This window comes from Mustela erminea, chromosome 18, assembly GCF_009829155.1.
Source record: "Mustela erminea isolate mMusErm1 chromosome 18, mMusErm1.Pri, whole genome shotgun sequence".
Taxonomy (NCBI): Eukaryota; Metazoa; Chordata; class Mammalia; order Carnivora; family Mustelidae; genus Mustela; species Mustela erminea.
This window is the reverse complement of record NC_045631.1, coordinates 48,785,453-48,802,126: the sequence shown is the minus strand read 5'-3', so window position 1 is coordinate 48,802,126 and position 16,674 is coordinate 48,785,453. Positions and strand designations below refer to the sequence as shown.

Below are 16,674 nucleotides of genomic sequence, written 5' to 3'. Positions count from 1 at the left end.
TTAGCCAAACCTCCCCTCCATTTTTTGTTGCTTCCGTTGGATGGCGTCTTGCCTACCCGTCCGCCCAAGCCACGGACTGCTGTCGATCCTCGGACAGGCTCCCGGCTTGCTCACCGGACAGCCCCCCGGCTTGCTCACCAAGCCCACTTCACAGACCCTCCTCCTGAAGCGACTCCCAAGCCCACGCCCTCGTCTTGCTCCCTGGCGGCCGCCCGGGCCACCTGAGGCCAGGCTCCGCCACCCTGGGTCCTCAGCAGAGGCCACCAAGGGAGACTTTTCCAGACACACCCGGCCGTCCCCATCTGTCCTTTGCTTAACGGAGTATGCGCTTCCAGACCGTCTCCATTTCCTTCTGATGCTGTAACAAACCACACAAACTCAATGGCTAAAAATAACACATTTATTCTCTTACAGATCTGGGGGCAGAAGTCAGAAATGACTCTTACACGGCCCAAACCAAGGTGCTGGCAGGGCTGGCTCCTTCGGGCAGTCCGGGTGGGGACGTCCAGCTCCTAGAGGCCGCCTCCCTTCCCTGGTGTGTGCATTCCGACCCCTGCTTCTGCCATCACGTCTGCTTCTCTGACTTTGGCTCCCGCTGCTTGCCTCTAATTAGGACCTTTGCGCTTGTCCTGGGCCCATCCAGATAATCCAAGATAATCTCCCCATCTCAAGATCCTTAACTTAAATCACATTGGCCAAGTCCCTTTCTTTCACAAAAAGTCTCAGGTCCCCGGGGTTAGGAGGAGGGCCGAGGGTCTCCAGGCGTGAGGATTCGGATGCGGACATCTTTGGGGGACCACGATTCGGTCATCGCTGTTGCGTGCCAGCGGGAAGGCGGGATCGCGCCCGGTCCTGTCCTTCAGGAGTTGACAGTTCATGGTGGAGGATTTAAATCTGAAGAGCCAGGGGTTTGGGGCCGGTCTCGGCAGCACAGAAGGCACAGGGCCTGCCCCTTTCCTGAACCTACTATTCCACAGGGCCCCGCTCAGACATCACAAGGTGGCATGTTCTCCAGCCCCTCATGCAAAATTCATGCTTCCCTCCTTCTTGTGCCCTTGACCCTGTGCTCACTCACGGTCCCATGACTTACCCCATTCGGAGCAATTTGCCGTGTCTGTGTGCCTTGGCGGGTTAGAAACTCTTTAAAGGGCAGGGCTCTACTTTCTTCGGAATGATCCCAGCAGCTAGAACCTTCCCAGCAGCTAGAACCTTCCCCACAGCCGTCCCTCCAAACCCTCCGCGTAGTGCCCCATAGACCATGCTCGGTGCCCACCCCCCCGGGCTGCGCTGGTGACCCCTGGACCGTGCTGGTGAGGGAGACAAGAGTGGGGAGGCCACGGAGGAAGACGGACAGGGAGGCCTCAGGGAGCCACTCGAGGTGAGAGAGAGCTTGGCAGAGCTCTGGTCCCCGGGCCTCGGGTGTCCGCAGCCGGAGTGGTCGGTCCCCGCGCTCGGCCCAGGCCGCGGGGCTCCGGGTGGAGGGGATGGACATCGGGGCCAGAGCACTGCAGCCGGCAGCCCCGGCGAACAGACAGGTTTCCAGAAGCGCTTGACTGAAAGGCTCAAAACTACTTGTAATTACGCTGGATCACGCACATCCCCGCCACCCCCCCCCACCCTCCCAGAATAGTTTTCTCTTCTGCCCTGTTAGCAGCAGCGGCCCAAGGGGATGATGTGAGCCCTCACAGGCCTCCAGGGTCACCCCGAGGAGGAGGAGGTCTGAGTCATCAGAGAAAGCCCGGCTTACCCACCTTCCAGCCATTCCCCGTTACTTTTGTCTCGGGTTATGTAACCGGCTTTCAGCCCGGTCAGGAAGCTAAAAGGATTTGAACCCTCAAAACCTTCCCTTAGAAGCGCCTCCGCCCAGAGCACCCACTCCTGTTCAGCTTTGTAAAAACACGGACACGTCTGGCTTCCAGACGGATGAAAGCCTGAGCAGCAGGTGGGTTTGGGGGAGCGGCACAGAGCCACCCACTCCCTGACTTCGGCCCCTTCCCTCCTGGCTCCCTCTCAGGTCTTTCGCACACAAAGGGGACAAGACCCTAAAGACTAATTAGAACATTTCCAAGTTCCCCTTGCGAGGTCTCCAAATTGCCAGGTGCTCCGCTCATAGCCAGATGCCTCGAGATTGCGACCAAAAGGCAGACACCCCATTTTCTCCTCCCCTTTGCTTTGCCGGGGAGCCCAAAGCCCGCCAGCCACGCCCACCTTCCAGAATCCTTTGTTGGCTCCTCCAAGCACCTCATCAGAGCCACGTTCTTCCCGGGGATTGGCATCACAGTTTCCCGAAACAGTGGCTCAAATCAATTTGTAGGGCAGCAGTTTTAATGAGCTAAGAGTGGGATAATGCCATGGATTTTGCAAGCTGTAGCTTCTGTTCAATTTAATTACCGCCCTCTGTGGATTTATAACCAACCAGAGCTGGCTTTGGACGAAAGGGCATTTCATCACTTTCCCCAGCTCTGCAGGGCCGGTATGCGCCGGCAGACTGGGACAAGCTAAAGCAGGCAGCATCCATCAAAACTGACATGACCAGGGCACCTGGGTGGCTCAGTAGGTTAAGCCGCTGCCTTTGGCTCAGGTCATGATCTCAGGGTCCTGGGATCGAGTCCCGCATCGGGCTCTCTGCTCAGCGGGGACGTGCTTCCCTCTCACTCTCTCTGCCTGCCTCTCTGCCTGCTTGTGATCTCTGTCTGTCAAATAAATAAACAAAAATCTTTTAAATAAATAAATAAATAAATAATTGACACGACCGTGGTGAAGTTGTCAAAGGAAAGGTTCCGACAGTCATACCTGCTAAGACACCAAATACTGGTGAATGCTGCTGCTTTGTCCCTGCTCTGGGAGCGGTGTGGAGCGGGTGGGGACGTCACCACGCAGGACAGCTCATTCCTCCAGCTCCCCAGGCCATCACTCCGGCCCAGCTGTCACCTGGCTGCGCTGCGTTGGCAGAGGACATCAGTGCAGAGGGGAGTGTCTCGAAGTGCCGCTCGGATCGAAGCCCGGGAGCCAGCCAGCTCTGCGAGTGCTCGAGGGCCTGCTATGTAAAAGGCATAGGGCCTGAAGGTGGAGAGGTCACAGGACACTGTCTCTGTCACCCACAAACTCACAGCCCCCTGCCTGTGAAGCACACACTGGGATAGCAGAAGGGGAAGGCGTGATCGCATGCAGCGAGTAAAGGGGGCTAATTCCAACTGCTGGAGTTTGCAGAGTCTCGAGCAAGCAGAGCGCCGCAAAGGGGACCTGGGTTTGGAGGCAGGAGTGCCGAAGGCATGCCCCAAAGTACAGAGGCAAGGATGCCAGGGGCTCCTCCCGGGGGTGTGGGGTGTGGAGGGGAATGGCAAGTGGTCTGATTTGGTCTGCCCTATGCGGTGCCTGGAGGACGGGGTCGGGGTGGGGAGATGCCTCCAAAGTCCAATTAAGAAATTCAGGATGTCGGGCGCCTGGGTGGCTCAGTGGGTTAAACTGCTGCCTTCGGCTCAGGTCATGATCTCAGGGTCCTGGGATCGAGTCCCACATCGGGCTCTCTGCTCAGCAGGGAGCCTGCTTCCTCCTCTCTCTCTCTGCCTGCCTCTCTGCCTACTTGTACTCTCTCTCTGTCAAATAAATAAATAAATAAATCAAAAAAAAAAAAAAGAAAAAAAAGAAATTCAGGATGTCACAGCAGACCACTGAGGGCTTGTCAGAAAAAGAGCACAACGAATGGGTCTGCTTCAGAAAAATGAGCCTGGCTGCGGTGGGCAGGACGCACTGGGGCAGGACGGGGTTCTTCAAACCAGAAGAAAAGGACTTCGGTCCACCAGGGGGTTGTTTCATTTGGAGGATGCTCTGTGGGCCAAGCAGCAAAGTCCATTTCAGATCAAGGGACCTAGAGCCACTTGGAACCACCCACGTGGGTGTTTGGATGCTGCAGTTCAACCAAGCTAAAGGCAGACAGACAACCCTGCGCCCAGCACGGACCGCTAAGCCAACTTCCTTCCCGTCTCCGTGCTTGACCTGCTCTCCCTCCCTATGCCATGTTCCCACCTTGCAGTGTTGATGAAACTGTATTTTCCCGCGAACTTTCACACTAATCTCATTCTCGGGACAATATCCTTAGAGCACCTAAGTGACACAGGGATTAACATCTGGGGGTCTTATTTGCATTTTCCCACTGAAGACGGGGCCCGGCTTACCTCTACGAGAGCAGACAGCCGCTCGGGGAGTCCTCCAAATCCATTTGATTCATACGTAAAGAGGTGTTTCTCTTTTCAAAATCCAGAGACGATTTATGTCATGTCGTATCAGTGCAACTCAAAGAAAGCAAGATACCCAGCTTAAAAACTGATTTGCTGCAATGAGTAAGGATTATAAATTGTCCTTCGGAGAGGCTGAGGGTCCTATCCACTTAAACATTTACAAACTTCAAGCACAGTGTAGTCAACTTAGATTTATGGTGCCACACTAATAAGATGTTAAAAATAAAACAGCCAGGGCCCACAACATTCTGCGACCTGCTAATGCTTCTCAACATCGCATCATGGCTGATGCAAAGAGTTATTCCCCCAGCGAAAAAGAAGACCCTGACTCAGGGTGATTTTCTGCACAGCCAGCATTTGGGGGTTCGGGGGATAGTTGGATTAATGCTTGTCACACCACTCTGTCATGTATTAGTATTACACCCATATCATATATTGATGCAAACTAAGTTTATAAGTTTTGTAGTTAACTCTGGGCTGCACAAGCCCAGCATTAACAAGCGACCTTGGTGATTCTTCCCAGTTCCTCAGATCTGCGTTGAATGGCAACTTCTCTGAGACCGGTACATTTTGTCACACCTTAGGCCCTCATAAATATGACAGGCCTTTGCTACCGCTGAGGTTTAAGAGATTTAAGTCAAGTCATAGATTTCCAGAAACTGGTTCGAATTTTACAAATGAACACTGAGCTGTTACTGCGGCTAGTTTCATGGCTAGTATCATGAACGAGGTCAAGGTGCTGTGCCTAACTTCTGGCAGACCTTGGATCCTAAAAGTAAAAGAAAGCAGGGAATTGTGGTTCGCAGGCAATAAACCAATCTCCAAATTATTAAAAAGGCATTTTATTATAAATACATTTTAGTTGTAGCAGTAAAATACATTTTGTGTTACCATGAATCTTTTAAGACAAAAGAACTTCACTGAGACAATGATCACAATGTAAGAAGTGTAGACCCCGCACCCCCCCACCCCAAAATGGAAAAGTTGTTCGAAGTAACCAAAGTGGATAAAGTAATTCCAAAACCAGGTTAAAAAAAAAAGAAAAGAAAAGAAAATGACCCTCCCCCCAAAAAAGGAAGAAAATAAAGACCCTGGAGAGTGCCTTTGGGGCTATTTTATGGTACAAAGTCATTTTCACTTTAAAGGATAAACTCTTTAAGTATTAGAACCTCTCAGATGAGGTATCATTCACTGTGAAGAAAAAAAATAATCATTATAATTTTGCCAGAAATTAAGATTATTAGATGGCTGCACAAACGAGCCTGGGGAGAGCCTTAGACAGACCACCTCAGTTTTATAAAGCCTCCCTCTGGAAGACTTGCCAAAGTAAGACCCCGTATGGATTTGCTAAGTAACTGACTGTATGACATTAGCTAAACAAAGTTCAGATAAGAACTGTATTTTTTGAAGCATTAAACACACACACACAAACCTGTCACTAATAACAGGACCCATTCCAAAATGCAAAACCCATTACCTTTATAATTTTGAGAAGAGGTATTTTCATCACCATATTTACCTAGGATACAACTACTATATGTAACCAGTACCTTCATGGGTTCCAAAGAATCAGGTCAGATGACGGGCACAGAAAAAGCGGCTACAGTACAGTGTCCTACACGGACCGACAGGAAGCAGGCACGGTCTAGATCTATGGAAATCCAAGACCCTTCCTCTGCACGGGAGGGGAGGACTGAGAAACGTTCTCAGGCGGAACCCACAGGTTGGGACTTCAACCTAGGAAGAGAGAGGTCTTTGCATACACGGCATCATGCAAAGCCAAATGTGAATCAACCAGAGCTCCCTGTGGGCTGGACACGGACAAAGGAAACTGTGCTGAACGTGGACACAATCCCCGCGGAAGGGTAATCAAGCCTTTCAAGGAGGAAGTGCTGTAGTTGAAGAATTCCAAAGCTGTGCGTTCTCTGATGCTTATCATGGGTACTTCTACACCTAAGTCATTCTAGAACTCTATTGCTTTCGAAGTATTTTTTTTTCTCCTCCTAGTATCTCAGTAAATTCAAAGCCAAACTAAAAGCCAGAGTCAGAGCCCGATACCCCTCAAGCTGCAGTCTGGGGGTAACATTACCAACAACGACAATAATATGTCAATTTTTTAAATATCCAAAGACTTTCTCAGTTTCTTTCTCAAAAATACCTTGCTCATACATGCGCACCTATGGTTTATGAATAACTCATGCTTCGTCGGTGTGGATCCCCCCAGACTGTTGTTGCAAACATATGTAGATTTGTTTTAAGTAGGAAAGGAATCAGAGACAATTACCAATTTTCTGCCATCTACAACACTTGAGGCTCCCCTAATGCTTGCTGGCAGAGAATCCAGCATAACTTTGTTAACCTGAGAAACGCATCATTTGAAAAGCAAATCCTTTGCCTTTGAAGCCCCACAGTCCGCTCCCCCCCCCAAAAAAAGCTGTAAAAACTACAAACACATTATTTGGGGATTACTTATTGTTTTTAATGCTCCACATCACTGCCATCGTAGGACTGGGCCTCCTGTACCGTGACACTCTGATGGCTCCCTTTCACAATCCTCGTCTCCATGTGTAGGGACCAAGACCAACGCTAAGCCCACCAGATGCACAGCTTCCAGAACAAAGCCCAGGCTGCAGGGTACACAAAACCAATCTCGGCCTAGAAACGAACGAGCTCCTGCACCCTAACGCAGGAGAGCAGCACAGACTGTATTGGGGGTGGGCAATGCGGGCGAGGGATGGCGGCGGCCAGCCCAGAGGCTCTCATCACTCCACAGAGATCTTTCTCCATGAATGTTCCACTCATGGCATCGTAACTGCTAAAAACTTCTCACATGGTAAGTTGTTTACACTGAGCAAAGACATGCACGGTTGGAAAGACCACCGGATTTTCTCCAGACCAGCAGTTCTCAAAGTGTGGGTCCTGGACCAGCAGCATCAGCGTCACCTGAGAACTTGTTGCAAGTGCAAATGATCAGGCTTCAGCCTGGGATCAGAAACCCCAGGGCAGGGCCCAGCCATCTATCTGTATCTCAAGAAGATCCCAGGTAACTGCGATGCTAGCTGAAGTTTGAGAACCACCGTTCCTCCCTGCTCGAGCTTCTAAAATCTTAAAAGAAGACAGATCTTTAAACAGATACTACTGGTGGGCTTCTGTGTTGAAGCTATGTCATTGGCTACCCCTTCCATCCCCTACACTTCTCAAATATCAAAAAAAGGTATTAATGAAAAAATTTATTTGCACAAACCAAGTATTTTTTAAAGTAATAGATTTCCCCTCCTAGACACAGTTCTAAGGCAGGCAGTCACATGCTAGTATGCAAAACGGAATACAGAAGAGGCCTCCTCTATGAGGTGCAGAAATAGCTAAAAAGATACCCCAAGAACATAATGAAAGTTCCATAATATCATTTAATGAACTCATAGAATTATAGAAAACTTACTATGTTTTATGCTTAATATTTGTATCAAAATAAACTCTCTCTGTTGGACAAATTGCAAATAAAGTCTGGTCTAATACTGATTGCTGAAACTATACGTGTATGAATGTCTCTGGGTTTCCTTCACGCTCTAGTTTTAGAAGCTTCAGACAACTGTGTAACTGGGTTTGGGGTTTAACCGCAGCTCACATTACTAAGTCTAGATTCTTCTATCAGATCTCTCCCTTCAAAAAAATTTAGAAACTCCTGTGACTGTTTCCTTTAAGTTTATTCCAAAGTAGATATTTTCCATCATTTCAAAAATTTCAAATGTTACATTAAAAATGTCTTATTTTTAATGTTTGATATTCTAGTTTAAAGTAGTAACAATACATTTTCTGAATGTGTCTTATAAGAATGTTAAACGTTAGTAAGATTCACTCCTTTTAACAATGGTCTTGCGATTGCTAATTGAACAGATGTATGAAAGTAGTTAAGTGTGAATTTAGCAGCTTTACAGTAAAATCTCAGCAAATAAATATCCAACTTCAAGTAGAAGGGAAAGGCAAGACGCCTAATATATGAGAACTCTGAAGACGAGCATGCCACGTACTCTTTCATGACCGTATCTTTATAATATGATGGACATCACTACGTGATATTTTGAACAAGAAATCATTGAACATTATCCATTATTCCTAATTGCTGGGTAGTTTGTGGATCAGACGGCAAAAAGGGGAAAGCAAAATCAGGTTAACACATTTAATTCCGAGATTTAGGAAGACACGGAGGGTGGTGGTAGAAATTAAGGGTTTTTTGTATTGTTAGGGGCGGGGGGGTGGAATGGCTTGTAAGAAATGATGTCTGGTTAATCATAAAGGACAAATTACTACCTTTGTGGAGCTAGAAGGAAAAAAAAAAAAAAACCAATGGATGGTAGCCTAAATTACATTTTAAGGCAGCAATCTGTATGTCTCAATATATTTAAAGTTTTAATCTTGTATTTTTATACTTTTTCTGGGACTCCCTTTTCAGAGACAACTATGAAATAAAACAATGCTATCTAACTGGTGTCTCTTTTTAAATGACTATTTCAGTAAATCTAATTTTCTTAAGAACAATAGCTGATATCTAAACTTTAACTTGAAATTGTTTTTTCACACCCCTGGCTCTTAGGCAAGGGTGGCTCTCTCTAGCCAAGGTGGCTAGAGATACATTCTTCTATGTTTACAGTTTTGCTTGTAAGATGTATATACATGAAAAATATTAAACATGTCAGGTAACTACACTAGAGCAAGATAATACCATATATTAATTATCTCAAAGTGAGGAAATTCAGTTAGCTTTCTCAGCAATTTCAATGCCTCCATAAACAAGGAAACTATTTTCGCAAATAGGTCTTGGAGATTGCTATGTTTAATTAGGTAATGCTTATTCAGTGGGAATTCTGCTTATTTTACTTATTCTGCAATTCTTTGAACTGAAAAGACCAACTGATGTTTACACTGAACCTGAACTTATTCTAGAATCTCTCACGAAAAAAAAATCACACAAAGCAGTTGTTATTTCATTTCATATACGCAAAATGACCTGCATAGAAAGCCTATCTGTCTGAGGAAAGGAAAATTAAGGTCATGTTAGTTTAAATGGTCAATAATTAACTACTGATTAATCAAAAACAAAGCTCTGCTAAAACAATTTGGCAAAGTGTGTGCCAAATTGGCAGCCAAAACCCCTTTTAAAAACACACCAGAAAATACCCAAGTTACACTGAATGAGTTTCTTTCTTCGAACCTTAACAAAAATTCATTTTTAGATCAGGAGAAAAACCTTGAACGTAGATACTCTACAAGTGCTACCACCCAAAAGAATTTCTTTAACGTAAAAAAAGAAAAAAGGAAAATCTCAAGTAGCACTGAAATTAAAAAGTGAGATAAAAAAAAAAAAAAGATTCTGGCAAGAAAAAAGGAAAAACTTCAGAGTGATACGAAGAACAAAGAAGTAGAAAGACATCGTGTGAACAATTAACTTCACTGAAAAGAAATCTGTTCTGGAAGAAAAGGAAGCTGGTAATAGTTGGTATCATCCAAGAGTTAACATCAAGTTTCTTAAAAAAAAAAAGAAACTTGAGTTTCTTTAACAAAAAAAAAAAAAAAAGAGTTCCATCTCAACTCTAGGGTTGAACCCAATACATAAGTTGTTTCTAAGTCTGCTTTCTGGGTACTTGCTACTACTACCTAAGTAATACCCAGACAGCATGAACGGTCCTCAAAAGTCACGCCTCATTTCAAGAGAAATTTAGTGATTCCTGCAGTAAGACTTGCTCAGAACCATTATTTATGGTTGCGAAGATGGCATTAAGTGATGCCGAGGAAGGGCAGGTGTGCTAGAACATGCACTCGAGGCACAATCTAAAAAGGCAGTAGATGAAAACGATATCCGAATGCTTGACTGGCTGCAGGAACAGTAAGGAAATGAGGGACACTTGGACACAGCAGACAGGGGACGGATAAGCAGCTATTATTTCTAGGGTTTTGGGAAATAACTGCTGAAACAAGGCTGTCACAACGACTTAGCAGCTTCCTTATCCAAAGCTTCCAGTGTCGGTGTATTTATGTAAAGCGGTGGGATATGCCCTTGACCTCGTTATAAATACAAATAATTTTAAACCGATGCTTTTTAAAGGTTCAAGAACGGAAAACCGAAAATTAGGCAATCACTCCACAGCAAAGGATTATCTGAAAGCCCTGACATGCTAGTTCTGTCTTCCTATTCTCAAACGCTCCTGAACATTTCTGCCAGGGGTGTGCGGGGGTGTGTGGAGAAAATCATCACAATTGAAAAAAACGATTTCTCCCAGACATCCTCACATCAGGGAGATCTAATCTTCGTTTGGGCTATGTCTTGAGTTTCGTCAGAGAATCGGAAATACATAGCTATGTGGCGAAACATTTTCTTCTTTTCTTGTGACTAAAGTTATCTCGAGCAAAATCTGACCTAGTTCAATGCGGCGGTCTGACATCAGCCAGAGAAAACGTGGTGCTGGAACTTGCCGACTCTGTTTTCCAACTGTGATTTATAACTGTGTTAATGAACACGTCTGCAGTCGACACGTCTCCATCTGCTGCCTCACACGGAGACTCGTGGCCCCTGACGGAAAGCCACAGCAAATGACGGGCACCCACTCTGAGCAGAAGGACAGATCGGAAGAACGGAGGTGCTCTTTGTCCTGCAGGCTCGCTAACCTTGAACTAAAGGCATTATCTTCTCCTAAACTGTATGAGGATGATGGGGTGGGGGGGCATTGTAGCTGGCCGCCAGCAACGAAACTCCAGACCCAGAAGAGATGGAAGGAGTTTTCTGTACTCCTGGTCCTTTCCAACCCCATTTTAAAAATGTACTGTGAATACAGGATGGCCTATTCAAAGTAGTCCTCCAAAAAACTATTTTGGAAAGGATCATCAGGATCCATTGGTTCATTGCAATGTTTTCCAACCTTATCTTATTTTAAAAAAAAAAAGTTGTATTGTAGTTTCAAGATATCTCTGAAGTAGAAAAGTAGTACTACCAAATCAGGAAATCAATAAGGACATGCATTGTTTCAAATGTGTTACAAGACCACAAGTTTCAAGAGGGTAAATGTTTTCCTTTGGATTTTACCAAAGTTCATTCAAAACAATTTTTAGACTGTAGGATAATTAAGATAGCTATTTAAATTTTATATTTTTATACAAGTTCAGTGGGGTTATTTTATAAGAATCAAAAGACATGAAAAACAAGGGTAGTTTTTTGCCCCAGATTTTGATGAATTTTGATACATTTTGGACAAACATTATATTTCTTTTTAATGATGTCCTCAAACAAAACAGTTAGCAAAATATTGGAATTGCCATATATAATGTCACATTTTAATGTAAACATCAAATAAGGTACCAAAATTTTTACTGGAGGGAAAAAAAAAAACAAACCTTAAAGCGGCACAATTCTTTATACCACTGGAGAGGGGGGGAAGCCAGATTACAAACATTTACACATGCATAGTGAGAAAAAAAGGATTTTACTAAATTCACGCATTTTTAAAATAGTTATCAAGTCTACTAAGCACCAACAATCCTAAAAATTTTTCAGCTTCATGATTTGTTTAAAAAAAAAAAAAACACACACACACACTATCAAATTAACGTTAAAAACAAGCTTGAAGTATAGCTTGTCCAAAAAATAACTAAATATGCCAATGTTTTTTCATGTTACAAAAAACAGTGGCATACAAAATATACCTGCAAAGAATGCCTTTAACTCTATCCTACAGTGGATGGAGATTACAACAGCACATCATACATAGTCTAAAACTATAAAAGTTTTAGAATGCAGCATCTTGTCACCAAAAAAAAAAAAAAAAAAAAAAGCTGATAAAACTTAAAGTATTTAGAAGATGCTGCCCCTTTATTTTAAAAAATTTTAAATGAATTTAAGCAAAAATAACATACATTTGTACATCAACTGGCCATTTCTGGTACAGAAACCCAGCATATGGTAATATTATTGAATAAATGTAAATGCTACTTACAATTTTTTTTCTTTTTAAATACATTTTAGACAAAGTTTTTTTTTCTTTTTTTTTTATAGTTGCACAATTAACCTCTTAGCTGCTAGCTTGATGCAAACATATGTAACAATACACAAATTTAAAAATATTTTTTATTCTACATAAAAGCTGTCAAAAGACTCACGTCAAAAATGCAAAATAATGGAATATACTTTTAAAAAATTAGTCGCAAGTCTAGCAGCAAAGCAAGTAAGTGAGAACATATTTAATATTAAAACAAAGGGAACTGTGCATCTATAGATGAAGTCCAACTATCTTAATTCTACTGATACAAACAGAAATTAAAACATTCTCCCTTGAGGGGGAAAAAAAGTGATTATTTAAAATAGGAGTAAAAGCCATTGCTGCCTGATGAGCTCCCCAGGCTAAGTTCCTGGAACAGAGACAGAGGGTCGCTACTCTTCTTGGCCTGCTCGGGCTGGGGCCTGGGCTTGGGAGGGGCCCGCAAAGCACTGGCATAAGACATGGCGGGCTTGCTGCCCCCAGAGCTCTGCTGGCTACTGCTGTTGGCCGACTCCACGATCTGCTTGTTGGGCATGAGAGGGGGGAACTGGCCGAGATGCTGCAGCACATTATAGTTGAAGGAACTGGACACCTCGAGGTTCTCAGACTTCAGCTGATCCTCAGGGGGTTTGACGGTCTTGGGTGGAACTAAAAGCAGAGAACAGTAATGAGGATTTGAGGGCACGCCCCGCAACATCCGTGCATCTCGTCGGCTCACGGTGTCACAACTGGTTCTCATCTCCAGGAACTCAGGGACAGTATAGCCACGAGGACGGACCACTTCTGCCACAGAATGTTGAAATCACAACACATCTAATCAAATCATTAATAACACTTGCAAAAGAATTAACTACGTAAATGAGAAGAGCTAACATATAAAAACTAGAGGTCAAAGCCGAAGGTTTGCTTCAAAAATCTGTTTTACATGTGTACACTGTGGTATTTATTATAGTAACTGCTCAACTTTGAAAACGAGAATATACATGTTCTTTCTTAAATAGAAAGGATCTATATACGTGGACTTCTGATCAAACAGCTCTTATGATTAGCTTAAGTAACAGTACTACTGGATTCCATTTTGTAAAGATTTTATTGGTGTGTTTGTTTGTTTGTTTGTTTGTCAGAGAGAGAGAGAAAGCACACAAGCAGGCAGAGTGGCAGGCAGAGGCAGAGAGAGAAGCAGGCTCCCCGCCGATCAAGGAGCCCAATTCGGGGCTCCATCCCAGGACTCTGAGATCATGAGCTGAGCTGAAGGCAGCGGCTTAACCAACTAAGCCACCAGGCATCCCTGGATTCCATTTCTTAAGAATGCCCTCTTTTCTTCCAATATATAAGTAAACACAGAATATGGTGGAGGAAAAATGGCTATAAAGTTTTCTTCACATTTCCTATATGTAATTTGCCTCATTTGACTCCACTCTTCCCTAATTTTATTGTCCACTAAACCAAGACCTGTTTTTAAACACTGCTTTTTTCAATATTTTAAATGTTTAACTAAAGTGGGGGGAGGAAAAATAATTTTCCCTCTACTCTTGTAGGTTCTTAGCTGAGACACCCCCTATATTAAGACAGACTAACAGGAGAAAAACAATCAAAGTTTAATAAACATGTACACCTTCTATATGGTGAGGGAGATCCAGGAAACTTGAATAACTCCCTGAAATGGCCCAAGCCAGCAACTAAAATAACATCTCCCGCTAAAGGCAAAAGATGTTGGGGGTAGAGGGCAGTTATGCAAGGTTACCAGGAAAAGCCCACTGAACAAGGGGAAAAGTTGTTATGCAGGGTTAAGTTAAAGGGTCAGCTGTTGTTTTCTCCAGGTATACTTTCCAGAAAGTTAGACTCCTCCTCCTCTTCCTGGTACAGAAAGGGAGATACTCTTACAAATAGAGATTTCCCTTGTAAATGTACATCTCTCTTACAAAATGGTAACTCTCACCCAGTTTTCAGAGCTTCTGTGTCTATAGTTTCTTAAAAATAATCAGCCTAAGATAATTGGTATGCTAAAAAAAACCCTTGGCTTATTGGATTATACATATTCACGGAGGATAATTTGGAAACTACAGAAAAAGTCAAAGAGGAAAATAAGTCATTCACCTCCTATACCAGAGATAAGCCTTAACCTGGTGTGCTTCTTCTTAAAGACATCATGTAACACAGATATTTCATAAGTTATTTGGGTAACCTCTGGCTTTTAGAAATTTGGATTATATTCAACTTTTCACACCTTTAAATACTGTGATAATACTGTGATATTACAGACAAATATTTCTAAATATTCATGACTATTTCCTTATGATAAACCCCTATAAGTATAATGCCTGAGTCCTAAGGTATATATATATAATTACAGCTTTCGATAACTACAGCCAAACGTCCCCCCAGACAGATACTGCCTACCTACACTCTGCCAGCAATGCTTGCCCATTTCCCTACCCCGTCACAACACTGGTGGGTTTTGTTTTTTGTTTTCAGTCTTAGCCTATTTTATAAATAAATATCTTGCTGTAGCTCTAATTTGCATGTCTTTGATTACAGATATTTATGGATTCTTTTCCCTATGTTTATTATCTATCTATTTGTGCACTGAGATGGTAAGTGAAAATACTTCATTTTTTAGTCTTAGCATTTCATTGAACCAACATGCTAATTTCATAGTATTACCTTAAAACTTAAGAAATCAATGAATTTGTTCAGGGGCACCTATGTGGCTCAATTCATTAAGCATCTGATTCTTGATTTTGGCTCAGGTCATGATTTCCGAGTCACGGGAGAGAGCCCCACGTTGGGCTCCGTGCTCAGCTCGGGTTTGAGATTCTCTCCCTTTCCCTCTACCCTCCTCTTGCTCGCAAGGTTGTGTTCTCTCTCTTTAAAAACAAATAAATAAATTCAATGTTTTTAAAAAATTCATAACATTGTCCAAAATTAGTTTAGGGACACCTGGGTGGCTCAGTCGGTTGGTTGAGTCTGCCTTTGGCCCAGGTCACGCGCTCGGGGTTCTAGGATCAGGCCCCACATCAGGCTCCCTGTTCAGTAAGGAAGTCGGCTTCACTCTCTCCCTCCACCGCTCATGCTCTCTCACCTACCCCCACCCCAATAAATAACATCTTTTTAAAAATTAGTTTAAGGGGCGCCTGGGTGGCTCACTGGGTTGAACCTCTGCCTTCGGCTCAGGTCATGGTCTCGGGGTCCTGGAATCAAGCCCTGCATCAGGTTCTCTGCTCTGCAGGGAGCCTGCTTCCCCCTCTCCCTCTGCCTGCCTTTCTGCCTACTTGTGTTCTCTTTGTCAAATAAATTGATAAAATCTTTTTTAAAAAATTAGTTTAAGGGGTGCCTGCGTGGCTCAGTGGGTTAAGCCTCTGCCTTCGGCTCAGGTCATGACCGCAAGGTCCTGGGATGGAGCCCCGCATTGGGCTCCCCGATCAGCGGGAAGCCTGCTTCTCCCTCTCTTGTGTTCCCTCTCTCGCTGTGTCTCTGTCAAATAAATAAATAACATCTTTTTAAAAAATTAGCTTAAGCCACCTAACATATTTTTAGAACATTTCTCACTTGTCCATTGATGATGTCACTGATTTTGTAAAACAATTACTTTTAAGAGCATTAGTTTAACAAACATTTCATGATGAATCACTAAATTCTACTCCTAAACCAAGTATTACACTGTATGCTAACTAACTAAAATTTAAATAAAACCCTGAAACATTAAAAAAAAAAAAAAGCCAAACATTTCACTATAACAGTGGCCTATACTAGCTACTATAACATATTTTATTGGTTGTTCAAAAACTTACTGTTCTTATTCACTAAGATTTATTTAACCATGCTCTCATTTTCGTGACAATATAATTAGAGTATAAAATATTTTCAACTAAATAATCAATACTTATAAAATAAGCCCAGAGGCAGTTGCACCTAATGCCTACACACTTAATGAACCACAAATCTGAGATCTCTATTAATGTGACTTATCACATATTCTCCGAAGAAGAGAAACTATGCTTTAACAGCATCACTAATCTGACACCCAATGATCTTTTTCAAAGTGCATATCTCTAGCTAATCTTACATTTTCACCCAAACATCACTAGAGAATGTCTGATGAAGTATGCAGCGTCCCTGGGGCGGGGGTGGGGGGGACACCACTAGGTGTAAAGGCTGAGCACTGTGACCAGCCTGCCCACGACCCCAGCTCCTCAAGCACACAAAACCTATCTGTTATCTTCTTCCTCAGCAGACATTCTCCAAGAGCAGGACATGTGATCAGTGACAAAACAGGAAATCCAAAGTTCAGAAAAGTCAAAGACACAATTCTCTGCTCTCAGACTTTCAAGTGTGGAGAAAATATGACCACATCAGACACAAGGACCACTTTTAAATACCAAACCAATTCCATATGAACAGTTTTCTTTAAC

General features: G+C 43.5%; 2 protein-coding genes across 6 annotated transcripts in view; both read right to left on the bottom strand.

Annotated features, from left to right (window-relative positions):
• Window positions 1–2,751: 2,751 nt before the first annotated feature.
• Window positions 2,752–4,090, bottom strand: LOC116578397. The gene is made up of 2 exons (XM_032322676.1): window positions 3,658–4,090; window positions 2,752–3,434 (listed from the first exon to the last, which is right to left on the bottom strand). Exons 1-2 carry the CDS (start codon window positions 3,814–3,816, stop codon window positions 2,928–2,930), a joined length of 666 nt encoding a protein of 221 aa, XP_032178567.1. The 5' UTR covers window positions 3,817–4,090; the 3' UTR covers window positions 2,752–2,927.
• A 5,673-nt stretch (window positions 4,091–9,763) lies between these two features.
• HELZ (helicase with zinc finger) overlaps window positions 9,764–16,674 on the bottom strand; it is a 162,614-nt gene continuing 155,703 nt past the window's right edge. For all 5 annotated transcript variants that reach the window (XM_032322670.1, XM_032322674.1, XM_032322671.1 and 2 more), the window contains one exon: window positions 9,764–12,910. In XM_032322670.1, coding sequence (XP_032178561.1) covers window positions 12,576–12,910 — 335 coding nt within the window. In that variant the 3' untranslated portion in view covers window positions 9,764–12,575. The remainder of the gene's footprint in view (window positions 12,911–16,674) is intronic.